General features: G+C 30.7%; 10 protein-coding genes and 1 pseudogene across 11 annotated transcripts; 6 read left to right on the top strand and 5 right to left on the bottom strand. All coding sequences in view use genetic code 12, as the record gives it.

The window, feature by feature from the left end:
• Positions 1-1,123: 1,123 nt before the first annotated feature.
• Positions 1,124-2,575, top strand: PEX3 (Pex3p; the record flags this gene model as incomplete). The annotated part of the gene is made up of 1 exon (XM_051756415.1): positions 1,124-2,575. The coding sequence occupies one exon, from the start codon at positions 1,124-1,126 to the stop codon at positions 2,573-2,575; it is 1,452 nt and encodes a 483-aa protein (XP_051615479.1).
• Positions 2,576-3,137: 562 nt separating this feature from the next.
• SKP1 (SCF ubiquitin ligase subunit) lies at positions 3,138-3,632 on the top strand (the record flags this gene model as incomplete). Its single annotated transcript, XM_051756414.1, has 1 exon — positions 3,138-3,632. The coding sequence occupies one exon, from the start codon at positions 3,138-3,140 to the stop codon at positions 3,630-3,632; it is 495 nt and encodes a 164-aa protein (XP_051615478.1).
• Positions 3,633-3,763: 131 nt separating this feature from the next.
• On the bottom strand, positions 3,764-4,978 carry KGF55_001799 (cystathionine beta-lyase; the record flags this gene model as incomplete). Its single annotated transcript, XM_051756413.1, has 1 exon — positions 3,764-4,978. The coding sequence occupies one exon, from the start codon at positions 4,976-4,978 to the stop codon at positions 3,764-3,766; it is 1,215 nt and encodes a 404-aa protein (XP_051615477.1).
• Positions 4,979-5,356: 378 nt separating this feature from the next.
• On the bottom strand, positions 5,357-6,070 carry KGF55_001798 (uncharacterized protein; the record flags this gene model as incomplete). Its single annotated transcript, XM_051756412.1, has 1 exon — positions 5,357-6,070. The coding sequence occupies one exon, from the start codon at positions 6,068-6,070 to the stop codon at positions 5,357-5,359; it is 714 nt and encodes a 237-aa protein (XP_051615476.1).
• Positions 6,071-6,895: 825 nt separating this feature from the next.
• Positions 6,896-7,252, top strand: KGF55_001797 (uncharacterized protein; the record flags this gene model as incomplete). The annotated part of the gene is made up of 1 exon (XM_051756411.1): positions 6,896-7,252. The coding sequence occupies one exon, from the start codon at positions 6,896-6,898 to the stop codon at positions 7,250-7,252; it is 357 nt and encodes a 118-aa protein (XP_051615475.1).
• A 206-nt stretch (positions 7,253-7,458) lies between these two features.
• Positions 7,459-8,754, bottom strand: SAP30 (aspartyl protease SAP30; the record flags this gene model as incomplete). The annotated part of the gene is made up of 1 exon (XM_051756408.1): positions 7,459-8,754. One exon carries the CDS (start codon positions 8,752-8,754, stop codon positions 7,459-7,461), a length of 1,296 nt encoding a protein of 431 aa, XP_051615474.1.
• Positions 8,755-9,763: 1,009 nt separating this feature from the next.
• Positions 9,764-11,446, top strand: CDH1 (Cdh1p; the record flags this gene model as incomplete). The annotated part of the gene is made up of 1 exon (XM_051756407.1): positions 9,764-11,446. One exon carries the CDS (start codon positions 9,764-9,766, stop codon positions 11,444-11,446), a length of 1,683 nt encoding a protein of 560 aa, XP_051615473.1.
• A 42-nt stretch (positions 11,447-11,488) lies between these two features.
• Positions 11,489-12,502, bottom strand: SAS2 (Sas2p; the record flags this gene model as incomplete). The annotated part of the gene is made up of 1 exon (XM_051756406.1): positions 11,489-12,502. One exon carries the CDS (start codon positions 12,500-12,502, stop codon positions 11,489-11,491), a length of 1,014 nt encoding a protein of 337 aa, XP_051615472.1.
• Positions 12,503-12,675: 173 nt separating this feature from the next.
• Positions 12,676-13,389, top strand: DPB4 (DNA polymerase epsilon noncatalytic subunit; the record flags this gene model as incomplete). Its single annotated transcript, XM_051756405.1, has 1 exon — positions 12,676-13,389. One exon carries the CDS (start codon positions 12,676-12,678, stop codon positions 13,387-13,389), a length of 714 nt encoding a protein of 237 aa, XP_051615471.1.
• Positions 13,390-13,415: 26 nt separating this feature from the next.
• Positions 13,416-14,261, bottom strand: KGF55_001792 (annotated as a pseudogene). The gene is made up of 2 exons: positions 14,234-14,261; positions 13,416-14,086 (listed from the first exon to the last, which is right to left on the bottom strand). Coding segments are annotated over exons 1-2 (699 nt in total).
• Positions 14,262-14,812: 551 nt separating this feature from the next.
• Positions 14,813-18,718, top strand: KGF55_001791 (ATP-dependent RNA helicase; the record flags this gene model as incomplete). The annotated part of the gene is made up of 1 exon (XM_051756404.1): positions 14,813-18,718. The coding sequence occupies one exon, from the start codon at positions 14,813-14,815 to the stop codon at positions 18,716-18,718; it is 3,906 nt and encodes a 1,301-aa protein (XP_051615470.1).
• Between the last annotated feature and the right edge of the window lie 31 nt (positions 18,719-18,749).

The raw sequence follows: 18,749 nt of genomic DNA, 5'->3' as shown, positions 1-18,749 counted from the left end.
TTTCGTATAAATTTTAAAAAAGTTATGAACCATTGCTCTTACCTTGTAAATAAAAGGCACTGAAATGGTTGTTCTATAAGTACCAAATTTAAAATAACCGATATACCTTTAAAGATTTAACCCTTTTTACAATTTCGGCAATCAATTGATCCAATTTGGGAGTTAATAATTATTTACTTTAAAGACTAATGAAGTATACTAATTATTTGCATAATAATAGTTCTCTAAACATCTATTTTAGTGTTCAACTCAATTAAATTGTTTTATTTTAGTCAAATTAGTTCAAATTTTCTAAGTAGAATAACAACAACGTTTCTGACAATCCCAAAATTTTGCAATTAAAATTGATGGATTTTAGCATAAAATATTGGAAAACAAAAACTCATAATAAAATTAACCACGAGGTTATTGTTTACTTTCTCTTTTTGAAATCTTTCGTTTTCCGATCTTGAAACTAATTGTCATTTACGAGACTGAGCCTGATTAAAGATCGGTTATGAAAAATAAAGAATTCATTATTGACTATGAGCTTATTCGAAATTAAAAGTTCAAAATCATGATCCTTTTTCCTGATAGTCATAATCAATTATTTCTTGAAAGTGATAAATTTGTGATGATCATCTCCTTACAGACTAAGATTTCAATGTTTGAGAAAATTGAAATAATTTAGTTGCAAATAAATCTTATTTATCGCATTAAAAGATAAATCTACATTTGATCTAAACTCGACCTAAAAATCTTGCAAAAAAATGAAGATTTTACAACAGTCGTACCAATCAATAAAATAGCACAGCTAATTCAGAGCAGAATTTAAGGTCGGTGGAATCAAAATCACCTGAAAATTTCAATGGATTCTATTTATTGTTACGTAAGAAGTCTTGATCATTTTGCTTATGTTACAATAATATCATGGGGTAAAATTTTACAGAATACTTGGTAGCAGTTAACGACCAGAGCCACGGAAAAAAAAATACAACAATCAAAGCTCAATCAACACTTAAGTAAAGGAATGAGAGAGAAGCTCATTGCACATTCCTAATCACTATATTTCAATCAATCAATCTAATATTCAAACCAAACACCGCGATACCCAGCTATATTTTGAGCTACCTCCAACATAAAAATGGCAATCTTTTCATCATTAGCGGGGTTCTTTAAGAGAAATAAACGAAGAATCTTTATCACTAGTGCTGTAACTATATCAGTTTATTTATTAGTTAATGAATTTGTTATCAAAAAGTTTAAAAATTATCAAAATGCATTAAGGCAAGAGTTGATGTTCAAGCAACAAATCAAACAAAGATTTTTACAAACTCAACAAGATTGTTATTATACAATATTAGCTTTATTACCAGTCTTAGCAACACCAATCGTAGAATCATTACCAGTTGAATTCATAACACAAGCATTGAGATTGAAAAAAGGACAACCACAACAACCACAGCCTCAAATTACTAGTGGATCAAGTAGCGAGTTGACAGCTGATAATTTAAATTTATTAGACAATAATAACAACCCACAATCAAAACTTTCAATATATATGAATAAGAGCAAATTAGAGTTATGGAACTTATTAAAAATCAAAACAATTACAAGAACATTAACTTTAATTTATTCAATATCTGGATTATTATTGATTACGAGGTTACAATTGAATGTATTAGCAAGAAGATCATATTTGGAATCGGCCATATTAATGGCAGGTGTCAAAGCTATAAACAATGATTCAGATCCTCATGAAAATTATATGATTGAACAAAGTTATTTATCATTAAGTTGGTGGTTGTTAAACAAAGGATGGTTCAATTTAAGTTCATTAATTGAAAACATAGTAATTAAAAAATTTGAAAAAATTACACCTAAAACTGAATTAAGTGTTATAGAATTTGAAATTTTACTAAATGATATTATAAGTGAAATAAATACAAACAATAAAGAATTAATCTTATCAAACCTATTCCCAATAAATTATCAAGACTTATTGGACACTATTGTTAATACAAATCCTGATTTAATTCATTATTTGGACATACCGGACTCAAATTTGATTAAATTGATTAATGAAACAAACAATATAATGTTAGACGGTAACTTATACTTTTTTGATATTTTAAACTCATTAATATTAACAAATTTATCAACTTTATCATCTAATTTATCATTGAATCTATCAAATGTGTCAAATAGTTTGGTTATGAGTGGTAATTTACCCGACCAAAAGGGAGACAATCAAATCAATTCCAAAAGTCAAGACAATAATAACATCACTACATTATCAACATCTAAAATTGTTGAAATACCGGATAAATCATATAAATTAGCAAGTTTCTTAGCTCAATTATCGATACAAAATGGAATAATGATTAACAATAATGAACCACCGCAAGAGGAACAAGAACAAGATGAATTTGAAAATTTGATGAATAATTTAAATAATTTTTCAGGAAATGCTATTGAACTGGAAACTTTTCAACAATCTAATAATGATTTAAATGGTAATGTATATATTAACAATATGAATAATTTGGATGATTTAGACGATTTTAGTGCTGGAATTTATTCAAATTTTGAGTAATTAAAATAAAGAAAGTTATTGCTTTTGTTTTGAACTTACTAAGAAGTAGATAGATTATGGGATATAAGCTGTTTTGACAGCCTAGATCAAACGAATAAGCACTAAAACATGGTTTTAAGGAACTGGTCTTGTAAGTTCAATGCATGTGTGTGTGTGTGTTGGGCTTTTCAGTATGATTCACGAAACAGATTAACATCAAACAGACAATTTTAATCATATAATTCTCTTTAAATAGATCAAGAAATCTTAATTTTCTGTTATTGTATCTTTATTTTTTCGTGTTGACAAGTACTACTCCCTTGCAAAAATTCAAGGGAAAAATAAAATTTATTTAGTGAGATACGTAATAAATTATTTAGACTATAATAGTAAAATAAATTAATTTAAATTGAATCAAATCTGAAACAAATTCATAATTGAACAACACATTATTAACGCTTATCAAAACCATTATATATATTATTATTAAATTCCTATTAAATTAACGTTCAATTTTGCCACTCCAAATTTTCAACTTTTCATCCTCAAAATAATAAATTTTTGATAATATAACAAGTTTAAAATGTCAACTCCAAAAGTAATCATAGTATCATCAGATGATGAAAAATTCCTAGTTGAACAAAAAGTTGCTGAAAAATCAATTTTAATTAAAAATATGATCAATGATTTGAATCCAGATGGATTAACTGAAGATTTTGAAATTCCAACCCCAAATGTTAGAGCCAATGTATTATCAAAAGTTTTAGAATGGTGTGAACATCATAAAAATACAGTATTTCAAGATGATGAAGATGAAGATGCTAAAAAATCAGTTCCTGTTGAAGAATGGGATAGAAATTATTTAAAAGTAGATCAAGAAATGTTATATGAAATTATATTAGCTGCTAATTATTTAAATATTAAACCATTATTAGATTCTGGTTGTAAAATGGTTGCTGAAATGATTAAAAATAAAAGTCCTGAAGAATTAAGAAGAACTTTCAACATTGTAAATGATTTTAGTCCAGAAGAAGAAGCAGCAATTAGAAAAGAAAATGAATGGGCAGAAGATAGATAAGATGAAGGGAAGGTAAAGAATTCGAAAGATAAAGTTAGTCATACAATCGTATTGCTTTATAATAATTTCGGAATATATAATCTATGCTCAACATAACCTATAGTATATATGTCAAATTTCTATATTATGGTTTATAATTTTGGCTGTATACTAACAGCATTAAATAATTCATCTCTATCATTTATTTTTACTGCACCACTTTTTAATAAAGCTTTCGTTAAGTCATCAATTAAATCATCGGAATTTTCAATACCAATACATAACCTAATTAAATCTTCTGGAAATTCTCTTTCTTCTCTTGTTTTTTGATCTATTGAAGCATGTGACATTTTACATGGCATTGAAATCAAAGAATTTACACATCCAAATGATACTGCAATACCAAATATGTCAGTATTTTCCACTATTTTTTCACTCAACTTTATCGAACCTGTTTCAAAAGACAATACTGCACCAGAACCAGAACACATTGAGCTATGTAATGCATATTGAGGATGAGATTTTAATCCAGGGTACCTTACTCTGAATCCAATGTTCTCCAAAAATTTCGCAATCTTAAAGCAATTTTCTTGTTGTCTCTCTATTCTTATAGCTAATGTTTTTAAACCTCTACTCAATAACCAACAATCAAATGGTGATAATCCACATCCAGTTGAATTTATTACGTAATATATTTGTTCTGATAATTTTGGTGACCTAGTTGCTATTATTCCTGCCATAATGTCATGATGTCCATTTAAATATTTTGTAGCTGATTCATATTGTATATCTACTCCTAAGTCTAATGGAGTCATTAATATTGGTGACATCATAGTATTATCAAACACTACTATACAATCTGGATTTACCCTATGAGCATGATCTGTGATTGATTTAACATCTACTACTTTGATTAATGGATTTGTTGGTGATTCTAAAAAAATCATTTTTGTTTTTAAAGATATTTTTGATTTGATTAGTTCTGTATTTGTTGTATCATAATGATGTGCTATTATATCTCCTTTTTTACTTAAATAAGTTAATAATCTATGAGTTCCTCCATATAGGTCATCACCAGCAATAACTTCATCTCCAGGTTTTAATAATCTAGTTATAACATCTAAACATCCCATACCAGATGAGACTGCAAATGCATGTTTAGCTTTCATAATTCGTGCTATATGGTTTTGAAGATGAGTTCTTGTAGGATTACCTGATCTTGTATAATCATATTCTCCCATATTCGATAGTGATGGTTGTTTGAAAGTAGCTGATTGATATAAAGGTGGTACTGAAGCATTATATTGATCTCCAGAATTTGTTAAGACTAATTCCGTCTCAAGACTATATGACTTTTTTGGGGCCATCTTCAAATCTTATACTTGAATTTGTTGAAAATTTTGATATTAATGAAAAGATATACAAGTTCTGAAATAAATATATAAAGTGAGGGCGCTAACTATTAGTTTTTGATAAACTTATCGGTATTTGTTTCTTTTTCAAATTTATCACATAAATTTTCAGTTTGACTCAAAATTGCAAAAGTCATGTGACGCGTAAAATAAGTACCGAGAATTATAATGAAAAATATATATTCTAGCCTACTAATTCAGTTCTACGTGAAGTGACGTTTGATACTAAGATCATGTTCTGCTAAAGGTAACTAGATCAACACATAGTAAGTAAATAATCAAGAGTCAAAACATTTCAAGTACAAAATAAACTTTTATATTCTATTACATTACTTACAAATCTGATCTAGTAAACTTCCTTATATCAGTTGGTTCTTTACCTAGTAACACTTTTTGTCCACTAAATGGCTCACATGACTCTCTTTTATCCATAACAGGCCCAATAGTACTCAAGTCTTTTCCTTCTTGTAACTCCTTCAATACTTCAACTGTTGATTCAGGGGTCAAATCTTCAACATAATCATCATTTATGGCCATCATTGGGGCATTTACACAAGCACCCAAACATTCAACTTCTTGTAATGTGAATAAGTTATCTTTAGTAGTTTGGCCTGGTTTTATCTTAAGATATTCTGTGATTGCCTTCATTATTCCATCACTTCCACATAATTGACAAGGCGTGGTTGTACATACTTGTACATTGTATTTACCCATTGGTTTTCTATTGTACATGGTATAAAATGTAGCAACTTCGTATACTCTCATTGGTGGCATATCTAATAATTTTGCAACATAATTCATTACAGAAATAGAAGTGAAACCTAATTGACGTTGACCTAAATCCAATAGAGGCATAGTAGCCCCCTTTTTATATTGTGGTGGATATTTTGCAATTATTTCATCAGCTCTTTTTTTGTTTTCGGAATTGAATTCAAAAGGTATATTTTGATTGTCTTCTTTGGTTTCTCTATGAACTGCTATAATAGATGAGTATCTTTTGGTTGTGAGTGAAGTCAACAGTTGCTTGGATATAAATCGAGATATCATGGTGTATACTTTCAAATTAATTAAAATATGATGATGAAATAAATAAATGCAGATATGGAACTAACTAATGCAAAAGGGAAAATTTCGTTTAATATGTTGATGAATGACGAAATAGACTAATGTTTGTTTGAATTCAACTTTTGGGGATGAAATATTAGTAAATTGCTTTAACTATAATAAATTGAGTGACTAGCAGACTAGATGACAACAAATTCTTCACTTCACTTGATCTTAAATTTGATATTTTTTCTTTTTAGTAATAGAATTTTGATTTTTTTTGATTGGTTTAATAAGGACAAGATGCTACCAGAGTGAAAAATCATATTATTATATCGTATCACGAATGACATTTCATACATCAATCAGTTACAAAAGGTTTTTATTCGGTATCATTTCATATTGACTTGTGTCTTCACATTCTTAGATGAGCTTCATTATAATTGTTAATAATTAAAATAGTGAATAATTAATTGAATAAATGATGGAGATAGAGAATAAAAAATAAAGGTTTGTATCAAGCTATACAAGTGAGCGGAGAGTTGGCCTCAAGCAATACTAAAACTTTGTGAACGGTGAAGGGATCAAAATTTGTTGAGAAATATAAGATTAAATGAGGTAAGCATCGTTATGCAAAATTGTTAGGGGTTGCCTTGCATAAACTAACGGTTTATGAATGATTTATATCAGAATGTCATTCTAATTGAAAAGAATCCGCAAATTCATGTCTGATTTAGGAGCGGAGAGTTAGATTCTAGGAATAGAAAGATATAAATGTCAATGATGAATTCATGATATTTGTGAATTCTTGTTGGAAGTATAGTCAACATGTCAAAAAACAATAGATTGTTTAATCAAAAAGATTCAATGTCCGATCCAGACTTGTTCCGATTGGAAGATCCATTCATGACAGATGAATCAATACCACGGGAAATGAGTGAGACAAACGTGTCACAAAGCAAACAAGATCAGACCGCCCATAATCAAAATAATCAGAATTATAAATACTTAGGTACTATAGATGATGAAAAATTAAATACCTCGGCTGAGCATTTCAAATTTAGTGATGCTTTACATATATTCAATGTTCGCTTGAACGAAAACAAAGGTGTCAAGGAAAAATCCATGAATGAAGAAGTAGAACAAAAATCAAATGCTGATGATTTTATTAATTTTTTATGGTAACAAGAGTTATTTGACTTTTAATGAAGAGGAATTTGTTGAAACGAATTCAAAGATTGAATCATTTTGGGGATTTTTTACGTGATGACTAAGAAACAAATTATATAGTAAAAGATATATAGCATTTTAATAAAAAAAACATATAAAAAAATGAAATGACCTATTATGCTAACGCCTGAAAACAGATTGACAAAGACATAATATAACTCTTATGGAGTTGTGGTAGTTTGGCTATTACCTGGAAAAGTTTTTGGATTATTCAAAATTGAACTAGCTCCGGATATTGTTGTTTCCAAACTATTCAAATATCCAGTCGAGTAGGTATTTGATGGATCAGGTACAACAGTTGTAGAAACTGGTAACTGATCTCCACTTTTAGCTGCTCGATTTCCTTTACACCATTGCTTTTTTTGTTTGTATTTAGCAAAATAAATATGATGATTATCATAATCCCAAACTGAATAATAATGAGTGAGTAGTTTTGCAGGTAAGGTGATTTCATCTACGTTAATATCAATACCAACACTTTGTGAAATGATACCAGCATATTTTTTACCATTGACCGTAGTATAATTTTTAACAAAATCAACAACAGGTAACTCTAATTCATAGCCTTGAACATCTAATTTTAAACTAAGGTCTTTGATTGAATCAAACGCGAAGTAGTACATGTGCAAATCAATATCAGAATCAGATCTATAATAATAATCACTAGATGATTTATTCAACCCGGCAAATAAATTTCCTAGTATTGGATCCGGCAAAGCTAAAATGTCAGCACCAGTATCTATAATTGCTGCAACAGTTTGTGAAGAAACTACTGTCCCGTCATTCAATTTCATACCATTTATAGTGAAATAGGGCATATAATATTGTTTGCTTTTCCAACGTGGTAACAAGTCCACTTTAGTCAAAACACCATCATAAATATCAGCATAAACACCTCCAAATAAAACTGAACCTCCATCGGCTTGACCATCTATTGAAAATAATTTTCTTTCAATTTTTTGTTGATCTTTCATTGAATAAAGTAAATTAGGATAGTTTGGTCTAATGAATTGAGTAGTATTATATCCCATACCTAAAATTCCGTTATAACCACCAAGTAACAGTTGTGGAATATTTGTAATAGCTAATGTTTGATTCTGTAATTTTAAACCATTCCAAGATGTAATTATATCAGATCCTTGATATAAAGAAAATTGATCTATTGACCCATAAGAACCATAAAATGTTTTTGAGGTATTCTGAAATGTTTTTGAATATTGAGGTTTATAAGCTGACGTGATTATAACTGTATCTGAAGAACCAGTATCAAATTCAAATTTATCAATATTCTGAGGTGGAAAACCAATTTGTAAACCATGAATGAAATAAGTTTCATCTAATGTTAAGTCAAATTCATAAGAAGTTGGTAATTGAAATGGCCATGAATTGCCTAATTGAATCAAAAGACTGATTAGTAGTAAAATTTTGATAGAACTGTTAGACATGATTTGTAACATGATGATTTGAGACTTCAAAAATAATCAAAATCTTACGAAACTAAGTCCATTATATATTAATCATATAAAGTATGAGACCTTAAAATTGTTACATCATTATGTGCCGTCTTCTTCAAATATTTTAAGATGTAAATTAATCATTCATTAATTCTATTGTTTCATGTTAATTGCAAAAATTAAATTGTTGCAAAATTTTTGACAAAAATTTCCTAATTTGATCATGACAATGCGAAAATTAAAAAACAAGTAATTATATTAAGCAATAAATATTACCAACTCCACATTTCCGCCAACTTTTATTGAGTTACTACAAAGCTTGGAACATATTGAGGAATGAGATGTCAAAAATTATGTCACATGTGTCTAGTAGACAAACTTTTGTTTCATATCTGTGTATAGTAAACCGATATTTTGCGCTATAATCTCCTCTGTTTTGAATTGTTTTAGCTTAGAACTGAGTATAGACTTGAAGCATTTTTCCATTGTATATGCAATTTTAAATTAATAGCGTATTCTAATATCTATCAGTAATTTCTTGAACAGAGCTTGAAAGTTATCTTTTCAAGTCCATAATCTATTCTTTAACATTCAAATGTAACTCTTTTAACTTTAAGTATGCTTCAAAGGTCAAGTCAAGTGCATTGCATACTGTCATAAACTAACTATAATTCATATAGCCTTTCCTGACTCTTTCATCAACCCTTTGGATGATAACTATCGTTCATTGTAATTGGTATGGTTAAACAAAACTGAACCGTGATAAGTACTAATGTTTATAATTTGACACACAAAAAATTAAATTAATGCATACATATTACTTAATTTTTAACATTTGAAATATAGATAAACAATAAAACAAAGCTTATAATACATACAACATCATCACATATAGACACCTAAAACTACAAACACGACTGATAATATACAAGAAAGTATTGAAGGGTTGTTCATTGTTTTATATAATTCTACAAACAAAACTAGCAAACAATTAATCTAATTCAAGAGTTTAATGGACAATATAAGACGAAATACCCTACATCCATTCGAAACACCCAAATCACCATCAAAATCAACGAGAGTGAACGATCCACCACGATTAAATGAGGAACGACTACCGATTACAGCGTCATCATCACCTCCTAGGAAAAGAAACAATAACACCATATTCAGTGATAGATATATTCCGAATCGAACTGGTGTGGATCTACAAGCAGCCTTTAGTTTGACGAATGAAGAAATACTACCGGACTTGAGAAGTAATAGAAATGCGGATAATGAAATTGAAATTAGAAGAGAAGAAGAGGCAAACAGAACTTTTTCAACAGTTTTGAAAGCAGAGTTATTTGGAGATAACGTACCCATGGCAACCGCAAACTTATCAAATTCATCAAACTCATCGAATAATATCAACCATAGAAATACAAGTCTGCGACCCAATACTGGCGTAGCAGGAACTCCACCAAGATCATCAAATTCTATTCCAAATTCATTATATTCAACTTCCTCATCAATACAACAGGCAGGTTCAAATAATTCAATATCCACCTATGACTCAGATGACGTTACTTCAACGCCTAGACGTAAGACTAATTTATTCACATATCAATCTCCTAAAAAATCAAGACCAATATCTCGCGATCTACAACAAGAATTATATTCTTTATCACCTGTAAGACAAGAATCACAAAAATTACTACTATCTCCTCAAAAGAAACCTCGAAATATAGCAAAAGTTCCATATCGGGTTCTCGATGCACCTGAATTATCGGATGATTTTTATTTAAATTTAGTAGATTGGGGACAACAAGATGTTTTGGCTGTTGGATTAGGTGATAGTGTTTATTTATGGGATGGATCTACTCAATCTGTTGACAGATTATGTAATTTAACGAATAAGGATAAAGTAACAAGTTTGAATTGGATAGGTACTGGTACTCATCTAGCTATTGGAACTTCGAAAGGTTTAGTTGAAATTTGGGATGCCACGAAAATCAAATGTGTTAGAACAATGACGGGACATTCATTAAGGGTTAGTTCCTTGGCTTGGAATGAACATATTTTATCAAGTGGATCTCGAGATAGAACAATTTTGAATCGTGATGTTAGAATTGAGGATCATTATGTAAATAAATTTGAAAGTCATAAACAAGAAATTTGTGGTTTGAAATGGAATATTGAAGAAAACAAACTTGCAAGTGGTGGCAATGATAATAATCTATTTGTTTGGGACGGTTTAAACCCAAAGCCGTTGTATCAATTGAATGATCATACTGCCGCAGTGAAAGCAATTGCCTGGTCTCCTCATCAAAGAGGGATATTAGCATCTGGTGGAGGAACAGCTGACAAAACTATTAAAACATGGAACACTTTAACTGGTAATATGATACATGATGTTAACACAGGTTCACAAGTATGTAATTTGATTTGGTCAAAAAATTCTAATGAAATTGTATCAACTCATGGTTATTCGAGAAATCAAATCATCGTTTGGAAATACCCTTCTATGCAACAAATTGCTCAATTAACTGGTCACACTTATAGAGTTTTATATTTATCTTTATCACCAGATGGTGAAACAATTGTTACAGGAGCAGGTGACGAGACATTAAGATTTTGGAATGTCTTTGAGAAGAATAAAAATAATGAATCACCTTCATCAGTTTTACTAGGTGCTTTTCTGCAATTACGATAATTTATTTATTTATTATTTTAGTCATTAAATATTTAATTATTTTCATACATGAATAGATTTCGTGTCAAGTAGATTTTGATTTGCACTAATATTATTGAATTGTAGCCAATTTTTAAAATTTACTATAGAATGAACAACTTCATTTTTAGATGATGTAGCTAATATATTCATATGTTCCAATGTGTATAATATATCTTCTTTTCTAAATCCTGATACATTTGATAATTGATCCAAAGTATAACTTGTTTCCCCATTTATTTGCTCTTTCCAAATTATTGAAGCTAGTCGTCGTGACCAATACTTCAAATATACAATTTTACCATATGGTGATAAAGGAACTTCTGGTCCACTTTGTGGGTTACTTGCTAAATGATACAGAAGCTCAATTAAAAAAGATCCAATATGTCTATTTTGAAATGGAGGAAATACACAAATGCATGCTAAATTAATTGTTGGATCATAAGCTATCATTTCCTTTGAAAAAAAGCCCATTGGTATATACTTTGAACTTCTTCCATCTATCCCATAATAAATGTAAAAATTAAAATGATCTAAATTATAATAAACACTTTTGTCATCTAAAAATAATTTACCAAATAATGATAGACTTTGACAAAATAGTAAGTCTTTAAATCCTTGAACTTCTCTAACAATTATTCTATTTTCCTTATCATAATATACCAATTTGCCAACTTCGGGCTTGTCAGTATTATATTTACATGCTGAACTATGTTGAATAAGCTGTGATTCATTTGAACTATATTTGAAACAAAATTCACAAACAAATAAATGATCTACAAAACAATCATTCTTATCATAATTTTTTGGTCTTAAACGATTATTGGGATTTGCAGTCACTAAATTGGAATAAGAATAACCCAACATATCAAGTTTTCCTTCTGTTGGATAAAAGTAAGCAGGATTTCCGAACCATGGTTCGAATTCATAATTACCAAAAGTGATTTTACCTATATTAGGTTTGATCGATTGACCGTAATATGATGTTACTTTTGAGTTTGGTTCTTTGGCATTAGTATTTGTAGTTGTTAACAACATTCACGATCATGGAAGGTGATGAAGTTTAAATGTATAACAACATACAAGAAAGTAAATTTAATTATAATGTTTTTAAAATTTATGAAGACGCGATTTATTTTGTTTCAAATTAAACAAGTGATAATTCAAATAAATATCCAGTCAAATCAATCTTATATATTAGTGAATAGCAAATGCCACCTAAAGGATGGAAAAAGAATGCTGATCCAAGTCAACAACCCTCAAGAGACCTCGACCCGGTATCGATTGATGATATTTTATTCCCAAGATCAACAATACAAAAACTAGCTAAATCAATAATTTCAGATGAAGAAAATTCATATAATATGACAATAGCTAAAGACTCATTACTAGCTTTACAAAGATCAGCAACTGTTTTTGCTAGCTACATGTTATATCATGCCAAACAAATTTCAAAAGCATCAGGAAGAAAAACGATTAATGCTCAGGATATGTTACTAGCTTTAGAAAGAGCTGAATTTGGAGGATTTGTACCGGAAATCAAAGATAAATTAGCGTCTTATGAAGTTTTAATGAGTGCAAAGAAGCAAAAGAAATTAGAAGAAAAATCAGAAAATATAGGAAATATACCGAAAAAATCGAAAACTATAGATGGAACTGCGGTTAGTAAACTTGATGATGAGACTGATGAAGAAGAAATTGGAGATGGAGACGACGATCTGGTAGAAGATGTCAATGAGGACAATGATGACAAGGCGGATGAAGAAATAGACGAGTACGAGGAAGAAGAAGATGATGATGAAGAAACAGTTTCTGCAAATCCAATCTCCGAACTAAGTAAAGATGAAGAGGAATTGGAAGGTCGACAGATGGAAGAAGATACAGAAAACTTAGATGAAGAAGAGGAAGAAGAAGATGAAGAGTAGTTTAATCAAATCTAGCTTTTATGCAACTACTTGTATATACTAAAGAATACATAAAGACCAATTAGTAATATTCCTCCAATAATCGAAATAATGAATTTTGTCTTATGAAACCACATTCTACGTTTGATTTGTTGTGCTTTTTTTTGAAACATCAGTGAAGATGTATTCAATCTATCAGTTTGATCAACTAATGAATTTATTTTATCACCTCTATGTAACAATTTATTAATATTTTCTAACATCAATTGTCTCACCTCCCCTACTTCTTCATTCGCTAAAATTAATTGATTGGGGTTGATTTGACTTGAAGTTGATTCGTTACCATCATTCGTTGACCCGTAATTATAATTTTGTTGATTCAGATCGAAATTCATTTCTTCATACTTTATAATCTGATTCATTAGCAATTTGAACTCTCCAGGTTTAGCTTTGGCTGTTTGATCGGTTTTATCATCTTGTTTGAACTTGAAATCAATGTATTTGTCCATTATGTTCTTCAATACCATCAAAACGAAAGTTCTATTTACTCCAACATGAGCTATAACAACTACAGTAATCAAATCCCGACTTCCATCTAAGTTCAAGTATTTTTTCATGAAATATAAAGACAATTTTAAAGATGAACTCATTGATACTGGGATTGAGCCCACGAGAGTTTTGGATGAGTTTATCAAACCCAATTCTTGAGATATGATCTCTGAGCAGTTGATCTTTGGTAAACTGGATGTTAATTGATGATTTTCATATGTGTATAGCGTTGATGAATTGATGGTTAATGTACAATATATTACTGCCTGGTCGTTAGTAATTGCATAAAGTGAATAATGGAAACATCAGTACATACAATGCGTATAAAGATCCGACTGTGTCATGGTCGACTAATTTGGTAAGATGATTATAAGCGGAGTTTTGACTTATCAAATTAATCTTTGATTTTATGGAGAAATGCGAAACTGACACGACCAAAATTGATATATAGTGAAGCCATTAGAACGGCGTTCGCTTTAATAATAAGTGAACAAAAAACACTTTTACTTCTATCCCATCGAAGCAATAGTCAAGTGCAAACCCAAATTTGGAGAAGCTAATATCTTGAGAATCTCGTCGCTCTAGATTCATTACACTATAATAGAAGGATATCGGTTGTCTCAGATTATGCTACCAAATATTAAGATGATCATCACTATAAAAACCTCGATAACTTAGTAAGACTTTCATCTTAATCCTCCTCGAAGTATATATAAACCTAGCTTCCCATCATATCTCTAGCAATTACTTTCAAGTTTGAAGAGAAATAGTGTGTATTCTATTTGAAATTGTTTACTGTTTTGAAAGAAGTGTATTAAACTCTTCTCATACAAACAAAAATAAATTTACTATTACACTTTAAAAAACATTCAACAATACCAAATGAATTATAAGAATGGGGAAGTATAGGAAGAGATTCAATGAAAAAGCTAGATCTGGAATGCTAGCGAAGCAGGCAGCATTAAAGAAAGCACGAAATAAACAATTGTATGCTCAAGAAGACGAAAAAGAATCAGACACTGAAGGTACAAAATTATCATCATATGATATATCAACATTTAATACACAAGATTCCAATGCTGAAATACTAGCTCCGGTATCAGAGGAGGAACGACTAGCTCGGAAAAGAGCACTCGAAGAGAATCTATATTCACAAAATGCTAAGACTGAAAAATTGTCAAGATCGAAGAAGAAAAGACTCGATAAATATATTGAACATCAATTAAAACGTGAGGAAAAGAAAACATTACTTGCAAAACTAGCAGAAACAAAAGTAGATACATCGAAATACAGTGCATTGAAAGAGTTGGGGAAAGGTAAGTTGACAAAGAAAGAACAAATGATAGAGGCCTTAGAGCTAGAACGACAAGGTAGAGGTGATGATCATACTAAAGAAATACTATACGAAGAAAGAGACGTGGAAGAATTTGATGAAGAGAACATAATTGGAGCTAATGAAGATACATCGGCAAGTCCTGTCCATAATAAGTCTTCGTTCTTGGACAATAGGCCATCCAAATTTGGGGGATCAGGATTTGGGTTTGGTTTCAGTAATATACCTGTAATTAGAAGAGACAATAAAGAGTCGAAGAAAAAATACACATGGAGAAAAAGAGTAGAAGATGAAGAGAATAAAAAGCTCAAGATTGAAGCAGAAAAGGATTTTGAATCGGACTCGGATAGTGAAGTTGATGATGCAGAGGAAGAAGATGATGATGATGACGAAATTGAAGATGATGACGAAGATTCTGTAAATGATGAAAGAAATGGAGACGGGAATGAAGAAGAGGAAGAAGAAGAAGAAGAATTAGTGAATATCGTGGAAGACGAAGATGACGAAGACGTTATTAAAGAAACTGGAGGCAAGAAATTTGAGAAGAAAAAGAATAATAAAAAAGAAATTGATCATGAACAGGAAGAAGACGAGGTAGAAGATGAAGATGAAGAAGATGAAGATGAAGAAGAAGAAGATGAAGATGAAGAAGATGAAGATGAAGAAGATGAAGATGAAGATGATGATGATGAAGATGAGGAGGAGGAAGAGGAAATGACGACAAAGCTTGAACAAAATAAACCACGTCACTCAAATACGGCTACTTCTTTCAAAGAATGGGCAGAACAACAATTGAAAAAGAGCGAAGGTAGAGAAAACATTCCACTCATTGCTGAAATATCTGAGGAAACTAAACAAAAATATTCTAAACCTAGTGTCAGAGAAGAAGATTTCGAGCACAGTTCAGATGAAGAAGGTTATATTCAAATTGATAAAAACTTACAAAGAAAAGCATTTGTAGTCAATGTTCAGAGGTCAGATGAAATTCAAAAACAACGTCTTGAACTTCCAATATTTGCAGAAGAGCACAAAATAATGGAAGCAATTTATCACCATGACTGTGTAATATTATGTGGTGAAACTGGTTCTGGTAAAACAACTCAAATACCTCAATTTTTATATGAAGCAGGTTTCGGTAATAAAAGAAATGAACTATATCCAAATATGATTGGAATAACTCAGCCAAGAAGAGTAGCTGCAGTGTCGATGTCGGAAAGAGTAGGCAATGAATTGGGTGACCACAAACATAGGGTAGGTCATCAAATAAGATTTGATACTTCTATCAAAAATGAAGGCACCGAAAAGGGGACTGTTATGAAATTTATGACGGACGGTGTTCTATTAAGGGAGATGATGAAAGACTTTTTGTTGACAAAATATTCAGCGTTAATCATTGATGAAGCTCATGAAAGAAATATAAATACAGATATTTTGATTGGTATGCTAACTAGAGTTTTGAAATTGAGAAGAAAGTATCATGAAAAGGATCCTCAAAAATACAAACCTTTGAAGGTTATTATTATGTCTGCTACATTGCGAATCAAAGATTTTTCTGAAAATACGTCCTTGTTCAAGGTTCAGCCACCAATTATCAATGTGCAAGCTAGACAATATCCAGTCTCGATACATTTCAACAAAAAGACCGAATTTGATTATCAAGAAGAAGCCTTAAAGAAAGCATGTAAAATACACAGAAAACTTCCACCTGGTGGTATATTGATATTTATGACAGGACAGTCTGAGATTACAAATTTGGTAAAGAAACTCAAAGATTTGTTTCCTTCTAAAAAACAACTAAGGGGTAATGAAATAGAATCAGAAACTGATGTTAAACTTTCAAACAATGTTCAACAAGAGGCGGAAGATATTGATTTTAGTGTAAATCTAGCTGATCAAGCACATTATGATGATTTTGATGATAATGAATCAGAAGTAGAAGAAGAAGGATTTGAAGAAGCAATTGACGATCAAAAAGTTGGTCCACTTCATGTTTTACCGTTATATTCGCTTTTACCTACAAACCAGCAAATGAAAGTTTTCGAGGAACCTCCTAGGGGAAGTAGATTATGTATTGTATCGACAAATGTTGCTGAAACTTCTTTGACTATTCCTGGTATAAAATACGTGATTGATTGTGGTAGATCGAAAGAAAAGAAATATAATCAAGAAAATGGGGTTACTTCTTTTGAAATTGATTGGATTTCTAAAGCATCGGCGGATCAAAGGGCAGGTAGAGCAGGTAGAACAAGTGCTGGTCATTGCTACAGACTTTACTCTTCGGCAGTTTATGAAGAATTTTTTCCGCAATTTAGTGTACCTGAGATTTTGCGAACTCCATTTGAAAGTATCGTTTTAAGTATGAAGAGCATGGGTATAGATCAAATTGTGAATTTTCCATTTCCGACACCTCCAGATAGAACAGCTTTGAAACAAGCAGAAGAATTACTTGTCATTCTTGGTGCCCTTGATAATAAGGATCTTCAGATAACAGATTTGGGTAGGAAAATGTCATTATTCCCATTAAGTCCAAGATTCTCAAAAATTTTAATAATGGGTAATCAACAAGGTTGTCTTCAGTATATCATTGCTATAGTTGCTGCTTTATCTGTTGGTGATCCGTTCATTTCAGAAACTGAGTTAATTGGTAATATGGATGAAGATCAAAAGAAAAGCTTCAGAACTAAATTCTATCAATCAAAAGCTCTTTTTGCCAAGCTTGACTCATCTAGTGAATGTATGATATCATTATCTGCTGTATGTGCATTAGATCATATATCAAAAGATCAAATCAAAAGTTTCATTTCAAATCATTATTTAAGACAAAAGATAATTGAGGAGATACAAAAATTACGAAAGCAATTAAGCAGCATAGTGGAAAGATGCTTAGTCTCACCAGCTGGTGGTACATTTGAAATAGCAGATAAATTGGCCGTACCAAATAAGAAACAAGTTTCTGCATTGAAACAAATGATTGCATCTGGATTTATTGATCATGTGGCAATACGAGGAGATCTTATTTCTTCAGAAGTGAAAATTCCCAACAAATCTAGCATTACCAATGTTCCTTATTGCCCTGTGATGCCAATCGATCATGGACAATTTGTTTACATTCATGGGAATTCTGTCATGACAAAGACTGGTACTTCTCCTAATTATCTAGTATACAAAACATTAAGCACTAAGTCTAGAAACTCAAATTTAGAAGATGAACCTTCAAAAATCAGAATGACACCATTAGTTGATATATCCGGCAAACAATTAGCTAACATAGCTAAAAAATCTGTTTTATTGACATTTTCAAAACCTTTAGGTCATCCTTATGCACCTGTTAATATAACGCCCACCAAGAGAGAGTGTTATGTAGTACCTAGATTTGGTTCAGCTATAGGAAGTGGTGGTGTTGGATGGGATTTACCTGCTATGAAAGTCACTCAAATAAAAAGTAATGGTCAATGGATAACTTTATAGATTTTTGTTTATACAATACTTAATTTATGGG

Source organism: Candida pseudojiufengensis (assembly GCF_024610245.1).
Source record: "Candida pseudojiufengensis strain CBS 10847 chromosome Unknown scaffold8, whole genome shotgun sequence".
In the NCBI taxonomy this organism is placed as follows: domain Eukaryota; kingdom Fungi; phylum Ascomycota; class Pichiomycetes; order Serinales; family Debaryomycetaceae; genus Lodderomyces; species Lodderomyces pseudojiufengensis.
This window is presented reverse-complemented; position numbering and strand designations above follow the sequence as displayed.